Genomic DNA, 24,558 nt, shown 5'->3' with positions numbered 1-24,558 from the left:
TCCAAAAACTTGTGGAAAATCATGTTCATGTAGTCCATGAACACCGCAGGCGCATTGGTCACTCCAAACAGCATAACCAAGTACTCGTAGTGACCATACCGCGTCCTGAATGCCGTCTTAGGTATATATGTATTCTTTACTTTGATCTGATGATACCCTAACCTTAGGTCAATCTTTGAGAACACTGCTGCTCCCCTTAATTGGTCCATCAAATCATCGATCCTTGGAAGTGGGTACTTGTTCTTAACCGTCACCCTATTCAATTGCCGGTAATCCACACACATCCTCATAATCCCATCCTTTTTCTTCACCAAGAGCATTGACGCTCCACATGATGACACACTCGGTCTTACAAACTGTTTCTGCAATAGGTCTTCCACTTGCTTCTTGACCTCTGCTAATTCCACCGGTGACATCCTGTAAGGCGCCACATAAATTGGGCTTGCTCCCGGAATGAGGTCGATAGCAAACTCGATCTCCCTCTCAGGTGGCAGCTCGAAAACATCTCCGGGAAATACCTCCAAAATATCCCTCACCACCAGAATATACTCTGGCTCCACCACACTTTCGACTTCCATTGAGAACATAACCATGAAAGCCTTGACATTTACTGTGTTCCCCCACACTCCCTGTCTCATAAGCCTTGGAACTTTTGCCATTGTTGCACTAAAGATCAAAGTGCCTACAGTCCAGCAGCACATGGTTGGCAACAAGCCAATCCATTCCCAGAATTACATCCAGTTGAGAAAGAGGTAAACAAATTAAGTTCACCTCAAACTCCTTACTGTGTACCATTATTGCACACCCCAAACACACCCATGACGTCACAACCGGCTGACCCATAGGGGTAGTCACCATAACATTACATGGCAAGTGATTGAGCGCCCTTCAGAGAACGAGAACTCTCTTCATCTTTTACCTTTCTAGTTCCTTTTGTTTAAGTTTTCCTTTGTGGTTATGAGTTTATTTATCACGTTCATCGTAATTTATTTTGTTATGAGTAACTAAACTCATAGTTAAGGCTATAGCAAATCCTACTACAAATTTTGTGTGATTTTTACTTTTAATGTTGGTATTTGTTTTCCTTTAATGTTTAGTTTTTATTCTATTAGATTATATTGTGTATGTTAAGATTTGATCACCCTTAGCATCCCATAGTTAGTTACATTGTAGTAGGGATGACAATGGATAGGGTATGGGTAGGGTACTATAGTACACATCTCCATACTCACGTTTTAAAAAAAAATACACATACCCAGCCTCATACCCGTGTGGGTATGACCATTAATCCCTGTACCCGTACCTTCTAGTGGGTGACCGATTACCCCACGTTTGTTTGAGAAAAAAAAATATTTATAAAGAAAAATATATTTATATAATTTCACATAAGTAGCATAATAATACAAAATTTTAATATTCAAAGATCACAAGTGTTAAATGTATCTTAATATAATAATTTTTTAAACTAAAATTCTTAAAAATAATAAGCGAGACTAAACACACAAGTTATTTATCAGTGATAACCCTATCTTGTGTGAAATTCAATTGATCGGCAATGTCAGAGCGACAATGAAATAGATCTGCACAATAGGTAGCCCTTTGTGTGGGATCACTTGGTGACCTCTTGTGACGGCATTGACAACTAACTCTAATGAATAACGTTTCATAGTTGTTAAGTTTTAATGAGACAGATATTGAGAATGAGAGTAGAGTTAGGATAGAGAAGTTCAAGTACTAACAACGAAAAGTGGATACATAAAATATATTTTTTTAACTTTTGAATTTAAAATTGTAAGAAAAATAATAGATTTAATTAAAATAATATAACATATTTAATATATATATATATATATATATATATATATATTAATACTAGTATTTTTAACTTATATACTATACGAAAGTATTTTGTCAAAAATACAAATTTTTGAAAAATTATTTTAATGAATTAAATATTTATAATGTATATAAATTTTAAAAGAAAGAATTTGAATAAAAGATAAATGATCACAATAAAATTTTATAATAAAGAAATATATGTGTATATAAAAAAATTATACTTTTTTTTTGAAGAAAAAATTAACAAATAAAAATTAACAATAATTTTTATATTTTATATCTTTTCAAAAACTTCTTTGAACATAAATAAATAGTAAGAATAATATTATTTAGATTCAATAAATTATAGTTGTGCTTGTAATACATATGTTGGATAGAAAAATATTATTTTAAATTAAAATATAAAAAATAAAATTTAAATATTATCAATAAATAATAAGTTTATGGTAATAGTAGGTGATTGTAAAATTTATAAAATATTTACAATATGTTTATTATTTATTATTATTCACTTTATGATTTAAATATCAATGTGATTTTATTAACAAAAATATTTGTGTGAAAAATATTTTATGTGTGTCATATATAAATAATATTTTTAAAAAAAGTCAATCTCATATCAACTATGTAATAATTAAATGATATAAAATAGTAAATAAAATTTTCTATTAAAAATATAAACCAAAATAAATTTTTTGGTTTACTTTATTATTAAATATATTTTTATATTAATTTTATATAACTTCACATAAGTAATATATTAATTCAAAAATTTAATACATAGTTGTAGAATAAAGTTCAAGCATATATATATATGCGCGGTTATGGGGCGGGGTGAGTACTTAGATAACCATACCCATTAAAATTTGCGAGTTTTTACTCACACCCATACCCATATAGCGGTAAATACCCTACCTATTGTGGGTAAATTTTGCGGGTGCCCATCGTGTACTTACCCATTGTCATCCCTATATTGTAGGCGATCATACCGCATGTAATTAATGGAACTATAGGATAAAACAAGATAAGGGGTTAGGTTAATCACACTTAATTCCTCTCTTTCAACCGTTACTGAATTAACAAACTCATAGGGTCCTTATGCTTTCTCGACCATTTGCCTTGCATGATCATTGGGGGTGATTGCTCAGGAAAAGAATATTAACATTGCATGATTATTGAGTTTTAATAGAACTAGCATTAGTAGTTGGCAAATATTCAGATACTAATATGGGGTTAAAATAATTACTTATGCTCAGCATGATGATCGCTAAAATTTGCATAAAGATTTATTGCTAATCCTCATCAAAGTATGCAGAATTTTTGTGTAGTCTAGGGTGCAAGCCTAAGTTGTCTCCGATGACTTTAGTTAAAAATATGCATTAAACATGTTACAAGCATTCACTATGAAAGCAAGTAGAAAAGGGGGTTTGTTTGATTTCCAGATTCAATGTAAAAAGAAAGAAGTAAAATGGTAAAATTCAATCAATAAGATGTAACAATCCTTAATTCGTTTACTTGATTCTATCCCTATTCCTCTCAACATTTAACACTCTCTCTCTTCCTCTGAATTAGATTAATTCAACAAGCGAGATCAACCTTAAAACCCCATACGAATTTAAGCAAATTCAATGGACTCCAACCCCTTTTCCCAAAATTACGCAACCTTAGAAATTAACTTAAAATTAAACAACTCAAGTTAAGAATCTCATTAAAATGAATTAGGGTTAATTAAGCAATGTCTCCCTCATTCAAGCATTAATTCAATTCAAGGAATTGGAAGAAAAAAATTCATGAAGGAAAAGGATGGGTTTCACAAATACAAGATGAAAACAAAGAGAATTCAATGACATGAATGTAAAAATGAAAGGAAAGTAAGGATAAAATGTGAATCAAATCCTAGGTTGAGTCCTTGGCTGTCATCCAAGGATGACCTAAGCTCTGCAAGTGTTCCCAAAATGGCAAAAATCTAAAAGTATAAAAGCTCTCTAACCCTAATTTCTAAAAATTTATTTATAATGAAGTGGTCATTGCCCATAGTAACTACTATGAAAATTATAGTAGCTACGCGTAGCCTCCCAGTCCTGTCATTCCTCTCTGGATTTGTCACTATGGAATCTGAAAGTGGCTACGTGTAGGCTTTTTTCAATCTGGGGTCTCTGTAATGTTCACTATTACTCTGAAAGTGATCACTTTGGTCTGCCCTTTGGATCTAACTTGCTGTAGTATCCACTATCACTTCTGAAAGTAGTCACTTTCAACTCAAATTTTCTCAACGGCTAGAAATCCATAGAATAAGTTTAGAAATTCCTGCACAATTATTCAAATGATCAAAATTACAAATTATATCTATGTAAATCAATGTAAATTAACCAAAAATTAAGAAACATATGATATTTGGCCAAATTGATATTTCTATGTTATTTACAATTCCTAAGTCTACTTTTTCTATTAAGGAACACTAAAAAGACAAGTAAAAATCCAATAAAATGTGGATTCATTAAGCGATACTAATCTTGTTGGTCTTTTTATCTCATTAATCTCGGGTCCCTTGCTGTGGTATTGTCTCTCAATTTATTCTATTATTCTCTTAACCAACACTTTGCTTAAGGACAGGTAAAAAGATAAATATGGGAAAGTTGATAAGTTTGTAATTAGGCCTTCTTTTATAGCCTATATATTGATGTTTGACCTTTATTTTATTTGGGTTTTATATTGATTTATTTGTATATTGTGCAGTTTAGCATAAAAAGGCCACAACTGGGTTTAAGATGTGTTTTAGGTCCAAATTGGTTGCAAAATAGAGCTTTACAGCAGTCAAGAGGGCCAAACCCTATCATCAAGCATGGGGGTGTTTTAAACACATGCACTGTTGTGCATATTGACTAGCATGCCCATGTACCAAGTTTAAGCACAACTGTGCTTATCTGCGGGAAGCCTAAATATGACAAACTTTTAAAGTTTTCAAACCCTATAAAAGAGGGACCTAAGGCATCTAGTTGGACATCTTGTCTTTTGCTCTTTGATACACCTTTCATATCGTCTCTCTTGAACAAGATTTTTGACATACTTTTGTCGGGACTTAGAGCTTTGAGCTATCGTACTTGAAGATTGGGAACTCATCTCATTCTAGTTTGTTTTTCTCTATAACTTTGTTTATGATTGTTTTAGTTTTTCTCTTTAATATGAATAACTAAGTCCACAACTAAGACTATGAGAATACTTGTTCATAAATTTATAGAATTTTAATGCTTGAATCTAAATTTGGTTTCGTTTCGTGATTAATTTTTATCCTATTGCGCATAATTATATAATTCTAATTAATTATATTGTCAAGCAACCGAACCTTGATTAGCAATGGATCTATAGGATAAAACGAGACAAAGGATTCAGTAGACCAAACCAATTTTTCTCTTTCAATCGTTATTAAATTAATAAGTTTATAAGTGCTTTATACTTTCTTGAATTAATATTTTGCATGATCATTAGGGATGTTAGTTTAGAGAAAAGAATATTAATATTGCATGACCATTGGTTATTAATAGTAATTGTACAAATGATTGGTAATCACGAGAAAATCGAACTTAGAATTAAACAGAAAAATAACCTAAAAGATTGAATGAGAAAATCCATATGTCCTAGGTTATTCTCCAATAATTTTAACCAAGACATGCATTGTATTCCTTATTCTTAGTTTTATAATTGATTTTATAAATTCTTATTTTAATTAATCTATATATCTTTGAAGCACAAACAATTGAATTAAGAAATTCTTAGTGATAAAAAAACAAACCTTGTGGGATGATAATCTAAGAAATTAATTTAAGAACCTTTTATTACTTCTTGATGGGTACACTTGTTCACAGAATGCACATCATAGTACCAAATCCTTCTATCTCTAATATCATCCTTACCTGCAACAAAAATTCAAATCTTAGGACAAGTGGGTAACCAAAACAACTAAGAGCCCCGTAGACCAGAAGATTAATCAATGGGATATTTGTGCCACGGGGTGCAAAGGATACACAGTTTTGTAGTTGTATGGGTGAACTTTCTTCATGCTTTGCCATAGGTTTTACCAAAATTGACTTCAAACAACAAATAAAGGAAAAGTAAGAAGAACACCTTCTATTTTCACATCCAATATAAAGTTTCAATCCCTCCATCAACATAAAGTAGAATAATATTTTTCACTCATAAAGATAATTTTTTTAATTCACTTTTATGTTATTTTTGTTAAATTTACTCGAATAGATTTTAATTTGCTTAAATAGTAACAAAATTAGAGATTTAGTTTTCATCAAAAGATTTAAATTTGTTGAAATTATCTTATTAATTTAAAAATATATTTTAATTTTAATTTATTAATATTTATGTAATGATACCAGAAGTCTCGCCGAGTATTGCCTCTAAAAAATATTTAAAGAATAGAAAATATTTAAAAAGAACATATTATATTCTATTAAAAATCATTAAAAAAAGTTTATTATTGAAATTTTTAACAAATATATTTTACTTAATTCTTTAATCAGTCGGGTGTCTATATGCTTAGGTCGAAGCGATAAAGGCAAACGCGGCACACTAACATGTTTTCAGAGTTCCAATAGTTGCGGAGGATACAGTAATTTGCTGCGAACGCCACTGCCACCATTTTCCCTCCTTCATGTAATTAATCCTTTTTTATATGTTTCCCTTCAAATTCAACCATTTCACATTTCAATGTTTCGTTCAAAAGCAGTTTCGCTCACTTGAGAATCGTTACCTACAAGTTATATTAGAAGGATTCCATTTTTTTTAACTATTTATTTTATAGAACGCTATTTCATACCCATGTTTAGGAAAAATAAATATGTTTTCTTTTTCAATCGTTCGTAAGTTTTGATGTTATTATGACTAACAACAAAATTGAGTAAACATAAAATTCTATTTCCTTTCATTTGATGGATAAGCTATGGTTTGCTAAAGGGATGATGAAATTGTTTTATGGTTTTCTGGAAGTTTCATTTACTCCAATGTGAGTTCTAATATCATTGAAAATTGTTGCAGTTATTGGTAGGATCATAACTGAGGAATTTGTGTTGGTGAGGGTTGTTTTCTGCTTTTGCTGAGAAGGATCAATCAATTGGTATAGCTGTAATGGTTGCAAACCACTATTATCCTCCTTGGTTTAGGTGGGGAAACTGTTTATCTCTTTGGTTTTTTTCATCCTTTTCTTGGATTTTGCTTGCGATATCTTTTTAGGGTCAACGATTTTAATGATCTTGTTATTTACTTGGATTTCAGTGTGGCTCCAATGATGGACTGGACAGATCATCACTATCGGACTCTTGCACGCCTCATATCAAAACATGCTTGGCTCTACACGGAGATGCTTGCGGCTGAAACAATTGTTTATCAAAAGGGCAACCTGGTGAGTAATGAATAAACTTGGAAGGACTGATATGTGCCAGGACCAGTTATGTTAAAACACTTAAGCTGCTAGGTAGAGGCTTATTTTAAAGCTTACAGTTCGAACCACAATTATTTAGATGTATTGAGGGGAATGAAGAAGAATTCTACTGTTTCTGTTCTTAACTACCACTGTATTGATATCACAATGATGTCAGTAGCAGAACTTCAGTGACAATACAGTATTATGTGGTGCTATTCTGATCCAGTTCTATCACTTATGAATGTCTTTATATCACACGCTTTCATTGAAGAACCCTTTAGACTTGAAGATTGGATAATTCATAGACCCGTTATACCATATGCCGAAACCTCTTGGCCATAGTGGCTTTGACTCCATGTCAAAGATCAACTGGAGCTTAAATTGTTAGTTAGAGAATATGGCTTTATATTTCTAACACAATTATTATTGTGCTATCTGTGGTAAAATATATTGCATAAACTGACTTTTTTGTTTGAAGTTTGTTAAATATATACGGGTGTTTCTGTTAGTCATGCTCTTTACATAATAAAAGTTCAGAGTACCTTTCTTTAACAGGACAATATTTTTTCTTTAGCTTTGGGTTGATCTACTGCATCTCATTGCAAGCGCACAAGAGCAAAAATTGATGGGGTTGTACCATATCTGGACAGTTTGTTTCTGAAAAACCATTGATTCTTTTTTGCATATTTTGCTCAGGACAGATTCCTAGCATATTCTCAGGATCAACATCCTATTGTGCTTCAAATTGGAGGGAGTAATTTAGAAAATTTGGCAAAGGCAACTGAACTTGCAAATGCTTACTGTTATGATGAGATCAACTTCAAGTTCGTCTATTTTTGTATCATCTTCATTCTTATAGTTTCATTATTATATTGATATTTGACAGATTCCATTATTTATTTTCAACATATACCAGCTGTGGATGCCCAAGTCCTAGAGTAGCTGGACGTGGATGCTTTGGCGTACGTCTTATGCTTGATCCCAAGGTTAGAAAATCATCTGTACATAAACATGACATGCAAACAGATTGAATATGTAAGTATTCTTTTCATCAATTTGCATTAATGTGGAACTCTAATGTATACAAGGAAAGTTTGTTGCTGAGGCTATTTCAGTAATTGCTGCCAATACAAATGTACCTGTCAGTGTCAAATGTCGAATTGGCGTGGATGATCATGATTCTTACAATGAATTGTGTAAGGTCCATTTTCAAAAACATTCTTTGTATATTCACACTGTACAGATGTAAATTAGGACCTTTAATATTGAGTTTGTTCTTGGGGAGGGAAGGTTACACCATTCAAAGGTCAAGGCACACCACAAGCCTTACCTAGGGCTTATTGTCGTGCTTACAAATGACCTACCACTATCATGGAAAAATAGTAAGCCTATGATAGAACCCTCAAATTTATACTTACAACAGAGGAAACTATATTAATTAAAATATGAATTTCAGAATTAATATTCCAGTAGAGGTAAACCCTAACCAGCCCAGAGCCCAGAGCCTCTGGTGCCTTCAAAGCAATGCCCTATGCATTCTCTGCCAAGCTAAACAGCTTCCAACAAACTATAATCCATCCCTCTTGCTATCCCTACACTCTTCTTATATATCCCTTCACATGCTACACACACTCCCCCAATTATAACTAACACATTTCATCTACCTGGGCCTGGGCCCTTTTTCCTGGTTCCTATCAGCCTACCAGATAATCATTATATATGTTAAGTATGGCTGCACCTGCATGGCTTCCATCTGCTATATTTCAAAAGGTTTTGCACTTTTGCTAATTGCTGCTAACTTGTTTTTAAAGAATGTCTTTCTTAAAATGTAGGTAGCCTAATTGATTAGGAAATAATGTGGGTTCTGGTCATACCATACTCAAAATTACTACTTATTAATTTCAAAATAGTGACCTGCGATTAGAGCAAGTAATTTTTATTTAAGAAAGTAGGTTTGTTATTGGTTCTGGGAGGGTGGAATTTGGAAGCTAACCATTAATGAAAATGAATAACATATTGATAGACTGTAGAAAACTAGGAAGCATGAATAGATGTGTTGTTGGACACAAGGATATGGCAAATTTTAAAAACTATAGGATAAATGACCACAGAACACAAAAAATTAGGACAGATTTGTCATACGGAGAATGAAAGTGAATGAATGTGGAGAATTAACTCCTATGGTCTGAGGAAATTAAAGTCTTACTCTCCCAAGTCCTAAGCATGTTATTTTTGTCCTGTAACTATTCTAACTAACCAACATTAAGAGTTTGCTTACAATACCCCCACCCAAATGTTTCATTGTCCTTAAGGGTGAAATCTGGGAAAATTATCATCCATCCATGATCCTGCAGTTACCCAGCATCCTCTTTCCTTGTTCTTGCATAGATGATCTGTATTGTATTTTCTATACACCTTGAGCACAACCCCTTCTTGATTTTCTCCTTCAATTCTGCATCAGGAAAGCTTTTGAACCCTCTTCCTTGGCTTCTAAATATGCCATTGATCTTGCTGTTTGCAAAGTCCATTACTCCACTTCCCATTTGCTGGTTAGTCTGTACAGGTAGCCTTGACCCATCTTCATAGGTAGCTATTTTGGAAGATGAACAGGAAACTCCTTTTTGCTATCCCATTATCACTGTACAAGCAATCCCCTCCTTTGTTTAATGCTTGTTTCTTCTCATTGATCTAGTGAGCATAATCCACTGTCTATGTAAAGATTCTATGGGGTACAACTGCAATTTGGCCCTGACTTATTCTCATTCAAGACAATACCTAAGATGTTTTGGGTTTATGTCTGGCAAAGGACTCATGTAGCATTCAAATTTCAAATTGCTAATTTCAACTTGCTCCTTGACAGATCACAGACGTCATATGCCTCAACCCCACCGGCAACTCATTCATGTTTTACATCATTGAGAACTGGAATCTCCAAATGACTGCTGTCTGAAATTCAGTCCAAGGGGAGTTTTGTGAATAGAATTCCTGCTATTGAAACAAAGAATGCTTGGCCATCCATTTCTATCATCACCACTAGTAATCTTTCCCCACTGGATACTCTCTTAAGCTTCTTGGAATAGCACACCACTCTGTTGACCCACCTAAGCATCCTCTCTAGAGAACAAGGGAATGTCAAATTTCCACAAAAATCTTCACTCCTTCTAACTTTGAACCCAGTTTTGGCTCTTTAGGTGACCATGATCCTTATCCATTTTCTCCATTCATCCTACCTGCCGCATTGATTGTGCCAGACATTAATCAAGTTTCTATCTCTCTAGGAATTCCAGGGCATACCTTCAAAAATGCCTTGAAGCACTGTCCCTTTTTGCTTGTTGATAGTTGTAATCCATTTGTTTTATCCCCTCTGAGAATTCCAGCTGAGCCTCCATTGTTGTGTTTACCATGCAAAACTCCCTGGATTTGGGAGCTAAAATACCAATTAATAAAACAGGATGTAGAAAAAAAAGATTGATAGAAAGAGATAAAGTTTTATTGAATGTTAGTATGTTACTATTCTCCCTCATTCTGGCAATCTGGCATAAAGTTTTAACTCTTCCTACCCTTGGCTATTTTAGAGTCGTGGATCATACCTATTCTTGAAACCAAAACTGATCTCTATTCCTTCCGTCATCCCTTCTATTATTTATATTCTGTAATCCTGCTGTATCTTTCTTTAACTAATTGTTTAGAGCCTGCTAAAGATGTCGTCCTACTTTGTAGCACTTTTTTCATGTTGTCCCTCATCCTTTGGTTGTGAAATTTATCCCTGCTTAGGCACCTGGCTTTGCCTTGGTTACAAAGAGCTTCTGCTTTTGAACAGTAGGTAAAGTTTGTCCAAACTGTGCTCCATGTTGGCAAACCTACAGTGTTCAAGATCCCCTTGTAGCACTTTTTGATCCGTGCAAAGCCAACACCTTAGCGGTGATTATCATACTAAAGAATATAAGGACATGTCACGGTCTTACGAGAAAAAAATACAACATAGTGAAAAATAAATCATAAACTTACCAGTGATCCCAAACAGGTTATCCTATATAGATTTTAAGCTAGATTAGCACTGAATGAACATATTTGGAGAAATAGCAATTTTAGGTTTCTGAACTTGTTACAAGCCAGTATTTCATTTGTATGGATTCTGTTATGTCCATCTATTCACTGAAAGACTTGACTTAGGCAGAGCGTTTTACTTCCAAATCTGTTTGTCAAGGAAAAAATTTTAAGATTTGTTAAATTACTTTTGGGCTTGTTTGATTCTGTTCTTCCACACCCCCCTCCCCCCCATTTTTTGAAACTATTTTACAAAACAGTTTTGAAGAACTAGTTTTCAGAAGAAAGCAAGTAAAAAATCTGCTTGGTAATATTATTATAAAAACAGTTTTAGAGAGAAGAAAATAAAAAACTTGCAAGATAAATTTATTTTGAAAACAATTTTGCTAAACAAAAAATATTTAAAATCTCGTTTGATTGTATTTGAACTGTTTTTTATGAATTTCTTGAATTGGGTGGAAGATTTAAATATTTTTATTAAACTGTATGAATAAGAATAAAACTAATCTTATTACAAACTTGTAAATAATCTTATCATAAAAACATAATAATATTTAGAATGATTGCAATTTCAACTTAATTGATTAAATCTATTATCATAACAATTGAATAATTCAAAAAGGTCTTTAAAAAATGACTGTTCTAGCAACTTAATATTAATAGTCACAAGAATGAGGGTTATACTTCGATGCTTCTTGATATTGGTTTTTGTTGTCATTTAATCTTTAAAGATATAAAACAAAATATGCATTTAGCAATAGGTTGCAGCACAAAGGTCTCACCTTTTCTTTGTACCGCCCTCAATCCCCATTGTTGCAATCATAAAACCTTTGCTACTTTTGCTTTTGAAACCCCAGAAAGACAAGCTTGTTTCTTTTTGTTTTTCCATCAAGTTGTAATTACAGGAATGCCATTAATGAAAACTGCTGTTATCAGGTGTTTTCAATGGTTTTGACTTGAAAACTAAAACATGAAAAACAAAATAGAAACAACTTTGAGGTGTTTTCAAATTTCTGTTCTAAAAACAGAAAAATGAAAAGTTCTTTTAGAATCAATTTCACAAAACACATATCAAAATGTTTTTTTTTGTTTTTGAAAACAAAAAATAGTTCTTAAGATAGTAAATAAACAAGCCCTTCGCCACTCTTCTGACTTTAATTGCTGTTCAATAAGATGTGCACATTTTCACTATGTTTGGTTGGGTATAGTTACAGAGGAAGGAAATAGAAGGGAAGGAGGTAGGAAGGAAATACTACTTTTTCATTGTTTGACGGGTGGAATATAGAGAAAGGAAGTGAATGGGGAGTGGGTTTCACTGGGAAAGGGTGCTGCATTTTCTTTTTCTTTTTTATTTATTTTTAAATGATTAAAAACACTTTTTTTATAACCTAAAATATATAATATTTTTTTAATATTAAGATGGTATGATAAAAAAATTAATTTTTGAAGTTAAATTTATTTATTTTAATTAGTATAACAATATTTTTTACTATCTATTTATTTCTTTCCACTCTCTTTTCTACTCATCTAAACAAACTAAAAAGAAATTTATCCACTTAATTCTTTCTTATTGTTAGCCATCTAAACAATACATCTTTTCAACTCTATTTCCTTTTCTTTACATCCCTCTTTTTTTTTTTTTCCCCATTTTTCTTCTTTTCTCCCCATTTCACTTATCATACAAATAAAGCATCTGTGAAGCAGTTGTCCTAAAGCTTATTATTACTGAGGTGTTTTATTAGCCATAATTTTATAGTAGGTTATCTTATTATTTCCTTAAAATGTTTGTGCCTGTTTCGTTGGGTTTTACACATTAATTAACCTTTATGTTGTCACTTTTGTCATCTATCAGGTGATTTCATTTACAAGGTTTCTTCTCTATCACCTGCTAAGCATTTCATTATTCACTCAAGGAAGGCACTACTTAAAGGCCTCAGCCCAGCTGAAAATCGAAATATTCCTCCACTGAAGTATGCGTCAGACTGCTGGAAAATTTAATTTTTGATCATTATATATATAATTGGAGATTACACACATTTTTTTGTGCAGATATGAATACTTTTATGGCCTTCTGCGTGACTTTCCTGACTTAACATTTACAATCAATGGTGGTATTACTAGTATTGATGAGGTTAGTTGTTATCTAAATGATCATTCTGTGTCATTGAGACTTGGTATTCATTGTAGAGAAACTTCCTGCTGCAATATGTATTTCCTACTCTTTTACGATCATTCAAAATATGTTACTGTATATTTAAAGTGCACATTTCTATGTTGCATGGGCAATGAAAGTGACACCAACACCAACACAAGGACTCACTTCTAAATGTTGTCAGACATGGCATATACACATGCACTTGCACTCACATCATACACACATTTTTGGGCACGTGGTTGACATGCAGGCACTGCAGCTATATCATGTGTTCATGCTTTATAGGCACATTTTGTACATGTGTGTAATAAACTTCATGTATTATATCCTAAAGTTATTCTTTTTTTTTTTCACTGTGCTGTTTGTATGTACAAGCTTTGTTGGGTTTTTAAACTGTCGTCTTTCTATAGGTTTAGCATGCATCTAGGTATGAAAATACTGTTTTCATTTTGATCTCTCTCTGGGTGGTAGCTATCCATATTTAATGTGTTGCTTTGGCTAGAACGGGCCTTGGTTTTTGTCTTTTTTGTTTTTAAATCATTGGATTTTAAATTTATTCATCTTTTGATCGGGAGTGGTTGAATGGGATAGACATTTAGTATAAATTTTTCAAATTTTTACTAGTTTTCAAAATATGGTCATACTTATAGTTAATAGATCAGTATTTTTGGTTGAGGCAACTATAAAGCTGGACATTTTCTCTAGTTCATGGAATAAAGAGCAACTCTAGCACTGATTTCCTCCTGGGAGTATTTGGAGATCAATAAATTATTTTAGTAATTCCTTGGTTTAAATCCCAATTAAGACAGAAGTGCATGTTTCTAGATGTTCATTCACATTCAACATAATTGGATTACCCTTATATTTACTGAATATAGTGTATGCATAATTAATTGTATTTTTTGGGTTGGATTTTACTCTATAATGGTCACAATCTTGTAGAAATTCAGTATTATTCTTGAATTCTACTTGTGGCCAGTTTCTATTATTAAAAGGCTATTTGAGACCATCCTAAAGTCTCTTTGAATTCAAGATATAAGTCAACGAATATTGTTTTGTTCAAGATACCATTTAGCTTCTTCATAATGTTGGTCTGCATTTTTTGTGCTAAAATTGTGAAGATTGGCTTCTACAATTTTGCTGGTATGTCTGATGTTGTGCTATTTAATACCAAATCATTTCTTACGCCCTTCTTTCTGACTTTCGAGATGGTTTGGTTTAATCATGAACTTAATGAATCTATAGGCATCTTCTTGCATTGAAATTGTTGTTCTTAGTCTTAGTACATATTGTTCTGATGCTTCTGTCTGTGTTCATTTTCTTGTGAAATTCAACTGTAGATTAATGCAGCTCGAAAGGCTGGGGCTCATGGTGTTATGGTTGGACGTGCAGCATACAATAAGTAAGGGTCAAATACAAAATTTCTTCAATCCCTCCCCCTTATGTCTGTGTGAAGTCTCAAATGCTTTCAAACATCAGGAATTTTCTTTTCAGTAAAAGGGGAAAAATTTTTCCCCCCAACTCAAAAATTGACCATGAGATTTCACAAAATAAAAAAGTAGATTGTCTGTTTTAAATTAAAGTTGGACAAGAAGTGGAAGTCAACTTGAAATCACATGGTTTAAATCTGACGTTGGACACATTCTAAATCACATGGAAGTCAATTTTAAATGTGAAGTTGTAGAAGATGTTGGACACTTTAAATCACATGGTTTTGTTCATTCGGAAGCCATATGTTGGCACAATTGCACTTGGGAGTTATAAAAAGTCCAGACAGAGGCTATAACTATAATAACTTCAACTAGCGAAACCTAACTAACAGTAGCTGTCTCACTTGGCTCTTTGGACCATTCTTATTTCTTCTATCATATACTTTCCTAATTGGGGCCTGTTGCTAATACAAACCTGTTAAAAACAGTAATGCAGGGTGGGATCATGATCTAAACTTAGTGCATGGCATTTCATATGTTGCTATTGATGTGTTACAACTTAGTGCATGGCAAAATGATTATATTTGACAGCATGATCTCAAAGAATGTTTATAAAGTAAAGAGATAGAAAAAGAGAGGATGATAGTGTGAATATAGACTCGTCCAGGTATTTGAAAGACCTGGGCTCTCCCTCTCAATTCTGCTCCAAAGCCAAAGACTTCTCTCTCCCTCCGTGCTCCCTTCTTCTCTTAGTTACACCTTATCCCCTATCAGTTACAACCTGTCTAATCATGACAGTTACCAAATGTTATTTCTGTTCTTAGCTGATTCAAGCTCCACTGAGGTATCTAACAACTTTCTATTGAGATTCAGTTGTTATACAAAAGGGGAGTGACAAGGATACATCTCTTCTTGAGTGGGCAGTTATGTTGTTATGTCAAAACCAACTATCCTAATTTCTAAAAACATATATTGTTTGGTTGAAGTCTAGAAATGATTTTATATGCAACAATTTTTTTTTTCTGTTGATTGAACTTTCTCAATGTAATTTTATATAAATTGATACTTCCTAGCTTAAGTAGCCATTATTGATAACTTTTACAGCCCTTGGAAAATTTTGGGACACGTTGATTCAGCAATTTATGGGGTACCAAGTAGTAGTCTTACACGTCGTCAGGTTAGTCAATAGTCACTGAACTTTTGAATTGGAATGGATTAAGCTGCACGAATTCCTGACTTCACTTTTGACTTAGAGTATACTAATTTTGGTGTTGATGATTATTTTTTCCTCATTTCATCAAGGTCCTTGAGAAATATCAAGTGTATGGGGACTCAGTGTTGCAAAAATATGGACTTGGACCAACTGTGCGAGATGTTGTGAAGGTGGGAACAGACAAATATAACCCATTGGCTGATTTCCACACTTGTATTCTAACATTAATGATAGTTCCTCTATGCTATTGTATAAGCTGATATGAATGAAATGCATAATAAAGCTATATTCTTTTACATACATCATACATGTAACATAACTGTAAATAATTATAAACACATTTTTTTCCTTTTTGATTTCTTATTATGGTTCAAACTTGACTTAAGGGTTCTTGTTTTATATCAGGAGTTAAAAGATTGCACATGCACTGGAAAAAAAAATTCTACCTTTTTCCTGCCTTTCATTTGCATGAAGCAAGTTATATATCTATCAAAAATATTTACTTTTTTGCTTCCATTTTTAATTGGCTATTATTTAAGAACATTGTGTTACTTTGCTGCAGCCTTTACTTGGTTTTTTCCATTCTGAGCCTGGGAATGGACTTTGGAAGCGAAAAGCAGATTCTGCTCTCCAAACTTGCACGGTATAGTTCACTATGAGAAAAACAATTATTTGATTACTTAGGAGTTAGAACAGTATTTCACTTGCAGTTGTATGTAGATGTAGTTATCAACATCCAAAGATAAACCAACTTCAATAATCAAGCAAATATTATCTAGTCTTCTGAATTTGCTTTCGTTTTCCCCGATTCCTATTCATGTAAGGGGGATTGTTGTGTGTTAATTAGTTATAAACAGAATTAGTGCTCTTAATCTTGGAATGAATTAGTCGTTAATGGCACAATCAGAAAGTAATTAGGACGGCTAGTTATGTAATATCCTGTTAGTAGATTTATCCCATACACAGTTGTAGTTGCCACTTGCATACATCAGAAATTCCTGTTCATACAATGTGGAGGTGAGACACTGGCAGATCTATCCACCATATCCTTCCACGTTGTGTTATGGAAATCTGTTTCCCCTATAACTGTCATGCAGTTCTCTACATTTCTCCAGTAAATTTTAATTGAATGTTTGGACAAAAAAATAGTACCAAAAGCAAACCGAAACAAAAAAGAATATGGGAAGAGATTAACCTTGTAAATACTGTGGCAGTGTGGAGTAAGGTTGATGGCTAAAATAAGTCAAAAGAAGTCCATATATTATAACGAATGTATTTTTTGGTATGTGTCTGGAAATTAGGGATGTACACTGACTGATGTAGCTAGTTCCTTCTTTCCTCTTTCATTGAAGTTACTTTTATGCTATCGGACTAGTTTGGCCAACTTTGTACTATGCAGATTTTTTTAACCGATTTGTAAGCTATCTTTTGCCATAATATTTAAATCAAATCTCACCTTCGCATACAGTAACTGTTGTTTTATACTTCAGTTATTACATTAGTTGCTTAAAGCACTAACTGAATTATTACCATGCAGACAATTAAATCATTTTTTGAAGAAACCCTTGTAGCAATTCCAGACTCAGTCTTGGATTCAGCTGTTGCGGAACCACCATCTGGCCGTGGAGATATTTTTGCTAACATACACAGTTCATTGCCTCCTCCATACAAAACAAGAGAAGAGGATGCTGTATAAATAGATCAGTTATCTATGATAGGCAATTGACTCGGAAATCTAATCCATTCAATGTAGAAATTTAAGTTAAAACTAGGGACTGCAATTCTCTGGCTTTTACGTTTACTGATACTTTTGGTGAAATTTGTAATGTGTACTATTATTATCTGTTTAGAATAATGTTGGGTGGCATATATTACTCTGTATCAGATAAGGCCAACGTGGCATTTTAAAAGCAAAAAACAGAAAGGAAACGAAAATGTTAAAGCCAGTACAATCCTCATTTTTCTGATCTTGATTCGCATTTCATGAAGCATCTACATACGCCCTAGGACCACTAGGTGCTATTATATTATCAATTATTCAACGTGGCAACAGCTTATTGGTCCTTTCTTGAAAGAGATAAGATATGGCATGGTCCTACCACCAGTCCCCTTTTTTTGCCATTCACGTTCCATATATTCATTCTATGGTCCAATTACTTGCGCCATAGAAGGTAGCAAGCCAACTAGTTCAGGATTCAGATTACATTGCACAATGGCATCAATCACCATGACAGCCTCCATCCTTGGCTGCCCACCTGTCACCAACCAGTCGGCTGCGGCAACGCAGCGGAGACTTGTAGTCAATGCTGTGAGAACAGGTGAAGGGGAAAAAGTCAGTTATGACAATGACAAGGAGGGCAGCAATGGAAGGAGGAGCGTTATGTTTGCTGCCGCAGCTGCGGCTGTTTGCTCTGTTGCTGGGATGGCAATGGCAGATGAGCCTAAACCAGGCACTCCAGAAGCCAAGAAAAAGTATGCCCCTGTTTGTGTGACCATGCCAACAGCTAGGATTTGTCGTAAGTGAGGGGCTTGGAATTGTAGTTTACTTGTGTTTATTGGAAATGTACAATGGGGTTGTAATGTTTAGAATTTCACATGATCCTCACTGTACCAGTTGTTCATAGAAGTATCAACTTTGCTTTGTCTCTTTGGTGCCGCCAGTTTAATGCTCAACGAAGGACTTGATTGCTTAAAATTTTAGAATGCCACATTTCTTTCGCATTTCTATGTTCGCTTAGTTTGAAGTTGAGCTAGAGTTTACTCTTCTCCATTAGAGAGGAAAGAAAGATTTTCAGTCCATAAAGATGAAAAGAAGCAGGTTTTGCAGATTTAACAAGAAGCAATTTGAATTAATAAAAATTTTATTCCTGAAATCACTATTTTTGAATAGACCACCCCAAAATGGGGCTTATTTATTTTTTAATATTTTTTTGATAAAGTTCTATTTTTAGATGAAATTATAAAATTATATTACATATTATAATTTGGTAAATTTGGTCTATTATAAGGATGAAACTAACAATATTGTGCCATATATTATGTCAACCTAACATACGAAACTGGTTTTAGAAAAAAGAAGAAGTAATTTTAAAGATAGATCTTATTGAATGCGCATTTATTTCAAGTTATTGTATATTCATTTTTAAATAAGTCTGATATATAGAGACAAGTTTTGTCTCTCTCACCTATAAATTTTTTTAAAAAAATTCAAAAAAAGGTTCATACTAGCAAAATTTTCATAAATTAGCTTAGATAACATATAGCGTAATTTTATTAGTTTTGTCCATGTAGCAAACGAAATTTATTAGATAATGACATGTAATACAATCTTATAATTTTGTTTTTTTTTTTTAAAACGAAAGTTGATTAAAAAATTAATTTTATATGTACAACAATTGATAAAATAGGTGTTAACATGACAAAAAAGTCTTATACGTAATATGTTTTCAAAAAATATTATTTTAAGAATTTATTTTTTAAAAATATTAAAAAAATAAGTCACAAAATAGAAATACTTGATAAGTGTTTGAAAGTTAGAGAATTAGGAATGAGTTGAGGAAATGAATTGAGTTGAAGTGTAAAAAAAAATAAAAAAAATTAAGCTATTTGGATGAGAAATGACATAAATAAAAAGATGAGAAAAAGAAATAAATAAAAGGATGAAAAATAAAATGAAAAATATTTGATATTTGGGTTAACTAAAATAAGAATGATAAAAATTTTCTTTCACTTATATGAATAAATGTAAAATAAAACTGAAAAAATAATGAAATTATATTAAAAATATTTATAAAAATAAAACTTAATTTAAATAATTATATATTTTTTATTATAATGTTTTTCTTAATAAAAAATAATTTTATAATTTTTAATATTATACTTGTATTTTAGAAAAAGAAAATAAGGAAAAAAAAGAAAATAAAGAAAAAAAAACTCTCCTAGCAATCTCGACTCCCTCTTTGTCCACTGCTAAACATGGAAACTTTCTTCCTTTCTTTCCTTTTTCCATTTCTATACTTCCATCCCAACAGCCCCAAGTTCTTTTGTTTTTTTTTATTTTTTATCACACCACAAAAAATCTCGAATTGTGTGGAAATGAATAGAACCTGGAACGATTGGGCAGGAAAGTTTTTTTACTTTTTTTTATTTTTAAGAAATATTAAAATAATAAAAATAAAAATAATATTTTTCTTAAGAAAATTATTATAATAAAAAAATAAAATTTTAAGATTAATTTTAATTTGTCACAAACATTTTTAATATAATTCAATTATTTTGTTCTGCTGTCTTTTTTACTTATCTAAACAAGTTAAAAAAAAATTATTATTATTTATTTTTCTCTTATTTCAACTAATTTAATCATCAAATATTTTTCACTTTATTTTTCATCATCTTATTTCTTTCTTCTCTATTCTTCTTTTACCTTTTTGTCCAAATGTTGTGGGATATTGATAGCAAGCTAAATAGATCTAGTTAGTTTAAAGAATAGGTTGAATTGTGATATGTGAATTTTTTTAAAAATAAAATATTAATAAATATAATTAAAGAGAATCGACAGTGAAAGATGTGAATGTCTTTTTTGTAGTTATTTTTTCATATTTCATAATCAACACTAACAATATAATGTCATATGACACTGACAGTAAGAGTGACACATAATTAAGATAGATAACTCAATACATAGTTGACATTTGATATAGACTCTAAAAAGTAACGCATAATAAAAAGTAACGTGATATGAACCTAATCTGCATAAGGGTTGACTTAGGATCTTTCGGGTTAGAACCTTGTAGGAAAATTCATAAAATGGTGAAGAAAAGGTTCTGAAATGAAAAGAAAAGGTGGCTACCTAGAAATTATTAAATTCTGGAATTTGATTCTTAAAATTATGAGATAAACAAGATCAATATAAAGAAGGTGGCAGAAGAAGGTAGAGGTTGGATGGAGGAAGTATCACGCTTCTGGTGAAGGCGTCACACAAAGGAGGTGGAGAATCCTTTAATAAGCCAAACTTCTTGAATCACTCAAGAACACGGGAGAATCTCTCTCACAACTTAGAAGAAGAATGAAAATTAAAATTCTAGTCTATCTTTTTATTGATAAATGGCGCAACATATATATAAGCTTTAGCCTTCAGATTTCGGTTACAATTAGAGAAGCTTAAAGGATTACCAATAATTCCTAATTGATGATGTTATTAAAAAAACCAAATTGTAACTAAAAATTTATCCCTAAAGCATATGAAAAGTGCGCCTATTTGGTCAGCCAAAGGGTTGCATAATAGCCTCCAAAATTGGGCCTTATTACAACTAAAAAACATTAAATTAAAATAAGCCCACAAGTGGTGCAGCCCAAAAGAAGAGTTGGTAGCCATTTTGACAAGAAATTAGGCCTTTATTTGCTTTGGAAAATACTAAATAAATCACTCCATGAAGATGCTAATGGCGCCATTTCTATTTAGTCCTCCATGATGCAATTCACTAATTTGGGCTTTCCTTCTTCTAACTGAGCCCAACTTCAAGAATTGTTGTCAACACTTATTGTAGAGCATCTGTTGCTTTTCTAGTCCTTACTCTTGTCATTGGTCCTCTAAGCCCTTGAAGTGTCTCTTGGTCCTTGCCTTTGGTTATGTCTTCATCACTCCCTCCCTCTTGAAAAGAATTTGTCCTCAAATCAAAGTCTCCTTCATCTACATCAAAGAGAGATAAGTCAGACACATTAAAAGTTGAACTTATATTATACTCACCAGGCAATTCTATTTTGTAGGCATTATCATTGATCCTTTCTAGCACTTGAAATGGACCATCTCTTCTTGGTTGGAGTTTTGATTTCCTTTGTTCCGGAAACATTTCCTTCCTCATGTGTACCTAAACCTTTCCTTCTTTCTCCCTTTGTTGACTTGCTTAGCGTAGCTCTCATTTTTCTTTTCAATTTGAGCTTTCACATGCTCATGCAACTTTTTCACATAATCCGCTTTAACTTGCCCTTCCTTATGCTTAAACATAGAGATATTAGGCATAGGCAACAAATCAAGAGGAGTCAATGGATTAAAGTCATACACAATTTCAAATGGAGAACAATTTGTGGTACTATGAACAACCCTATTATATGCAAATTCAACATGAGGCAAACATGCTTCCCAAGACATGTGATTTTTCTTTAAGATAGTCCTAAGCAAAGTGCCTAATGTTCTATTAACTACCTCAGTTTCTCGATCGGATTGTGGGTGACAAGTAGTTGAAAACAACTTAGTTCCTAGCTTACCCCACAAAGTCCTCCAAAAGTGACTTAGGAACTTGATGTCCCTATTACTCACATGACAAGCATCATCAACCTCTTTGGAAAGAATGAAATATGCCATCTTAGAAAACCTGTCAACCACCACAAAAATAGAATCTTTGTCATTCTTTGTTCTAGGGAGCCCCAAAACAAAGTCCATCGATAAGTCAATCCAAGGATATTCAGGAATAGGCAAAGGAGTATATAAATCATGTGGCATCACTTTAGATTTAGCCTTTTTGTACATAATGCAATGTTCACAAAATTTTTGCACATCACGTTTCATATGAGGCCAAAAGAAATGTTCTTGCAAAGTTTCCAAAGTCTTTTTAACCCCAAAATGACCCATCAAGCCCCCTTCATGTGATTCACTAACAAGCAATTCTCTAATGGAACATTTAGGCATACATAACTTGTTTTCTTTAAATAAAAAATCATTATGCCTAAAATATCCATTTTGAGACAATTTTTCACATGCAGCATATATGTCACCAAAAGTCTCATCATTCACATACATTTCTTTCAAAGATTCAAGTCCAAGCAACTTAGTTTCAAGAATATAAAGCAAGGCATGTCTCCTAGATAAGGCATCGACCACAAGTTCCTTTTTCCCTTTTTATGCTTTATGACATAGGGAAATTGTTCCAAAAATTCAACCCACTTGGCATGCCTCTTGTTAAGCTTGCCTTGTCCCTTTAAGTACTTTAGGGACTCATGAACACTATGGATCACAAACTCTTTGGGATAAAGGTAATGCTACCATATTTTTAAAGCTCTTACTAAGACATACAATTCTTTATCATAAGTAGAATAGTTAAGGGCAACCCCACTTAACTTTTCACTAAAATAAGCAATTGGATGACCTTCTTGTAACAAAACAGCCCCAATCCCTACATTGGATGCCTCACACTTAATTTTGAAAGATTTAGCAAAATTAGGCAAAGCAAGAATGGGTGCATTAGTAAGCCTATGTTTTAGGGCAGCAAAGGCTTCTTCTTGTTTCTCACCCAATTTAAAACCCACATTTTTCTTAACCACTTCATTAAGAGGTGTTGTTAAGGTGCTAAAGTCCTTATCAAACCTCCTATAAAAACTTGCCAAACCATGAAAACTCCTCACTTCACTTACATTTTTAGGTTTGGGCCATTCTTGGATGGCCTTGACCTTTTCTTCATCCACTTGCACTCCTTTAGAACTAACAACAAAGCCAAGGAATACAACATGGTCAGTACAAAAAATGCATTTCTCAAGATTGACATACAATTGTTCTTTTCTAAGCACACACAAAACAGATTTTAAGTGTTCAACATACAATTCAAGAGTAGTGTTATAGATAAGAATATCATCAAAGTACACCACAACAAATTTTCCAATGAATTCTCTCAAAACATGGTTCATCAATCTTATGAAAGTACTAGGTGCATTAGTTAAACCAAAAGGTATAACCAACCATTCATACAAACCATATTTTATTTTGAAAGCCGTTTTCCAGTCATCCCCTTCTCTAATCCTAATTTGATTATAACCACTTTTTAAATCAATTTTATAGAAGTAACATCCTAGTTCTCAAAATCTTTCATATACTTATCCTTTTTTATCTTTATTCTTCCTTAACACTACCATTGTAAAAAATCATCATTGTTCAAGATCACACCATGATTCCCACGGAATGAGTAGCAGAGATAACTTGTTATCCAATGACAAAACCATAAATCCCTTAACACCATTAAGAACTATTATTTATGCTAGGCAAAAAGGAATCATAACACTTAAGAAGAGTTTATTTGACACTATCAATTTTTTTTTCAAGCCGAAACACTTTGAAAAGATCGATAGAAGGTTGAGGATGCAAGGGATCAATGATCCTTCTAAGGATTCTACACTCTCAAACACATCTTCAGAGATTTTGTAGTTAAAGAGTATTTTACATTCCAATAAACTCAACCAATCTTTTATTGTCATTATGAAACGACTCTAATCTTCTGGTTTGGTGAACCAAATTAGAAATGATTTTTCTCCTTCACTTTGCTCAACCTTCGCGCTAGCTAGACTCAAGTCTTGTAAACTAGGCGCAAACGGATAGATAACTCAAAATTGTAAGAATTGAAGTCTAATTCATTCACACAAGATAAATGTAAAGAGCAATTAAATAAGTTAGCACTTGACT

General features: G+C 32.7%; 2 protein-coding genes across 3 annotated transcripts; both read left to right on the top strand.

Moving 5' to 3' along the window:
* Positions 1 to 6,392: 6,392 nt before the first annotated feature.
* On the top strand, positions 6,393 to 19,015 carry LOC113853773 (tRNA-dihydrouridine(20/20a) synthase-like). 2 transcript variants are annotated; one of them, XM_027484377.1, is made up of 13 exons: positions 6,393 to 6,501; positions 6,883 to 7,007; positions 7,120 to 7,246; positions 7,964 to 8,091; positions 8,184 to 8,253; positions 8,361 to 8,463; positions 13,167 to 13,284; positions 13,436 to 13,445; positions 14,810 to 14,871; positions 16,004 to 16,076; positions 16,202 to 16,282; positions 16,675 to 16,755; positions 17,650 to 19,015. In XM_027484377.1, the coding sequence occupies exons 2-13, from the start codon at positions 6,973 to 6,975 to the stop codon at positions 17,806 to 17,808; spliced, it is 1,047 nt and encodes a 348-aa protein (XP_027340178.1). In that variant the 5' UTR covers positions 6,393 to 6,501; positions 6,883 to 6,972; the 3' UTR covers positions 17,809 to 19,015. The 2 variants fall into 2 exon arrangements, with proteins under 2 accessions (XP_027340178.1, XP_027340177.1); XM_027484376.1 differs by having other exon boundaries at positions 13,364 to 13,445.
* LOC113855622 (photosystem II 5 kDa protein, chloroplastic-like) lies at positions 18,325 to 18,636 on the top strand. The gene has a single exon (XM_027487254.1). The coding sequence runs from the start codon at positions 18,325 to 18,327 to the stop codon at positions 18,634 to 18,636; it is 312 nt and encodes a 103-aa protein (XP_027343055.1).
* Positions 19,016 to 24,558: the final 5,543 nt, after the last annotated feature.

Source organism: Abrus precatorius, unplaced genomic scaffold (assembly GCF_003935025.1).
Source record: "Abrus precatorius isolate BTA unplaced genomic scaffold, Abrus_2018 Scaffold11, whole genome shotgun sequence".
Lineage (NCBI taxonomy): Eukaryota > Viridiplantae > Streptophyta > Magnoliopsida > Fabales > Fabaceae > Abrus > Abrus precatorius.
This window is presented reverse-complemented; position numbering and strand designations above follow the sequence as displayed.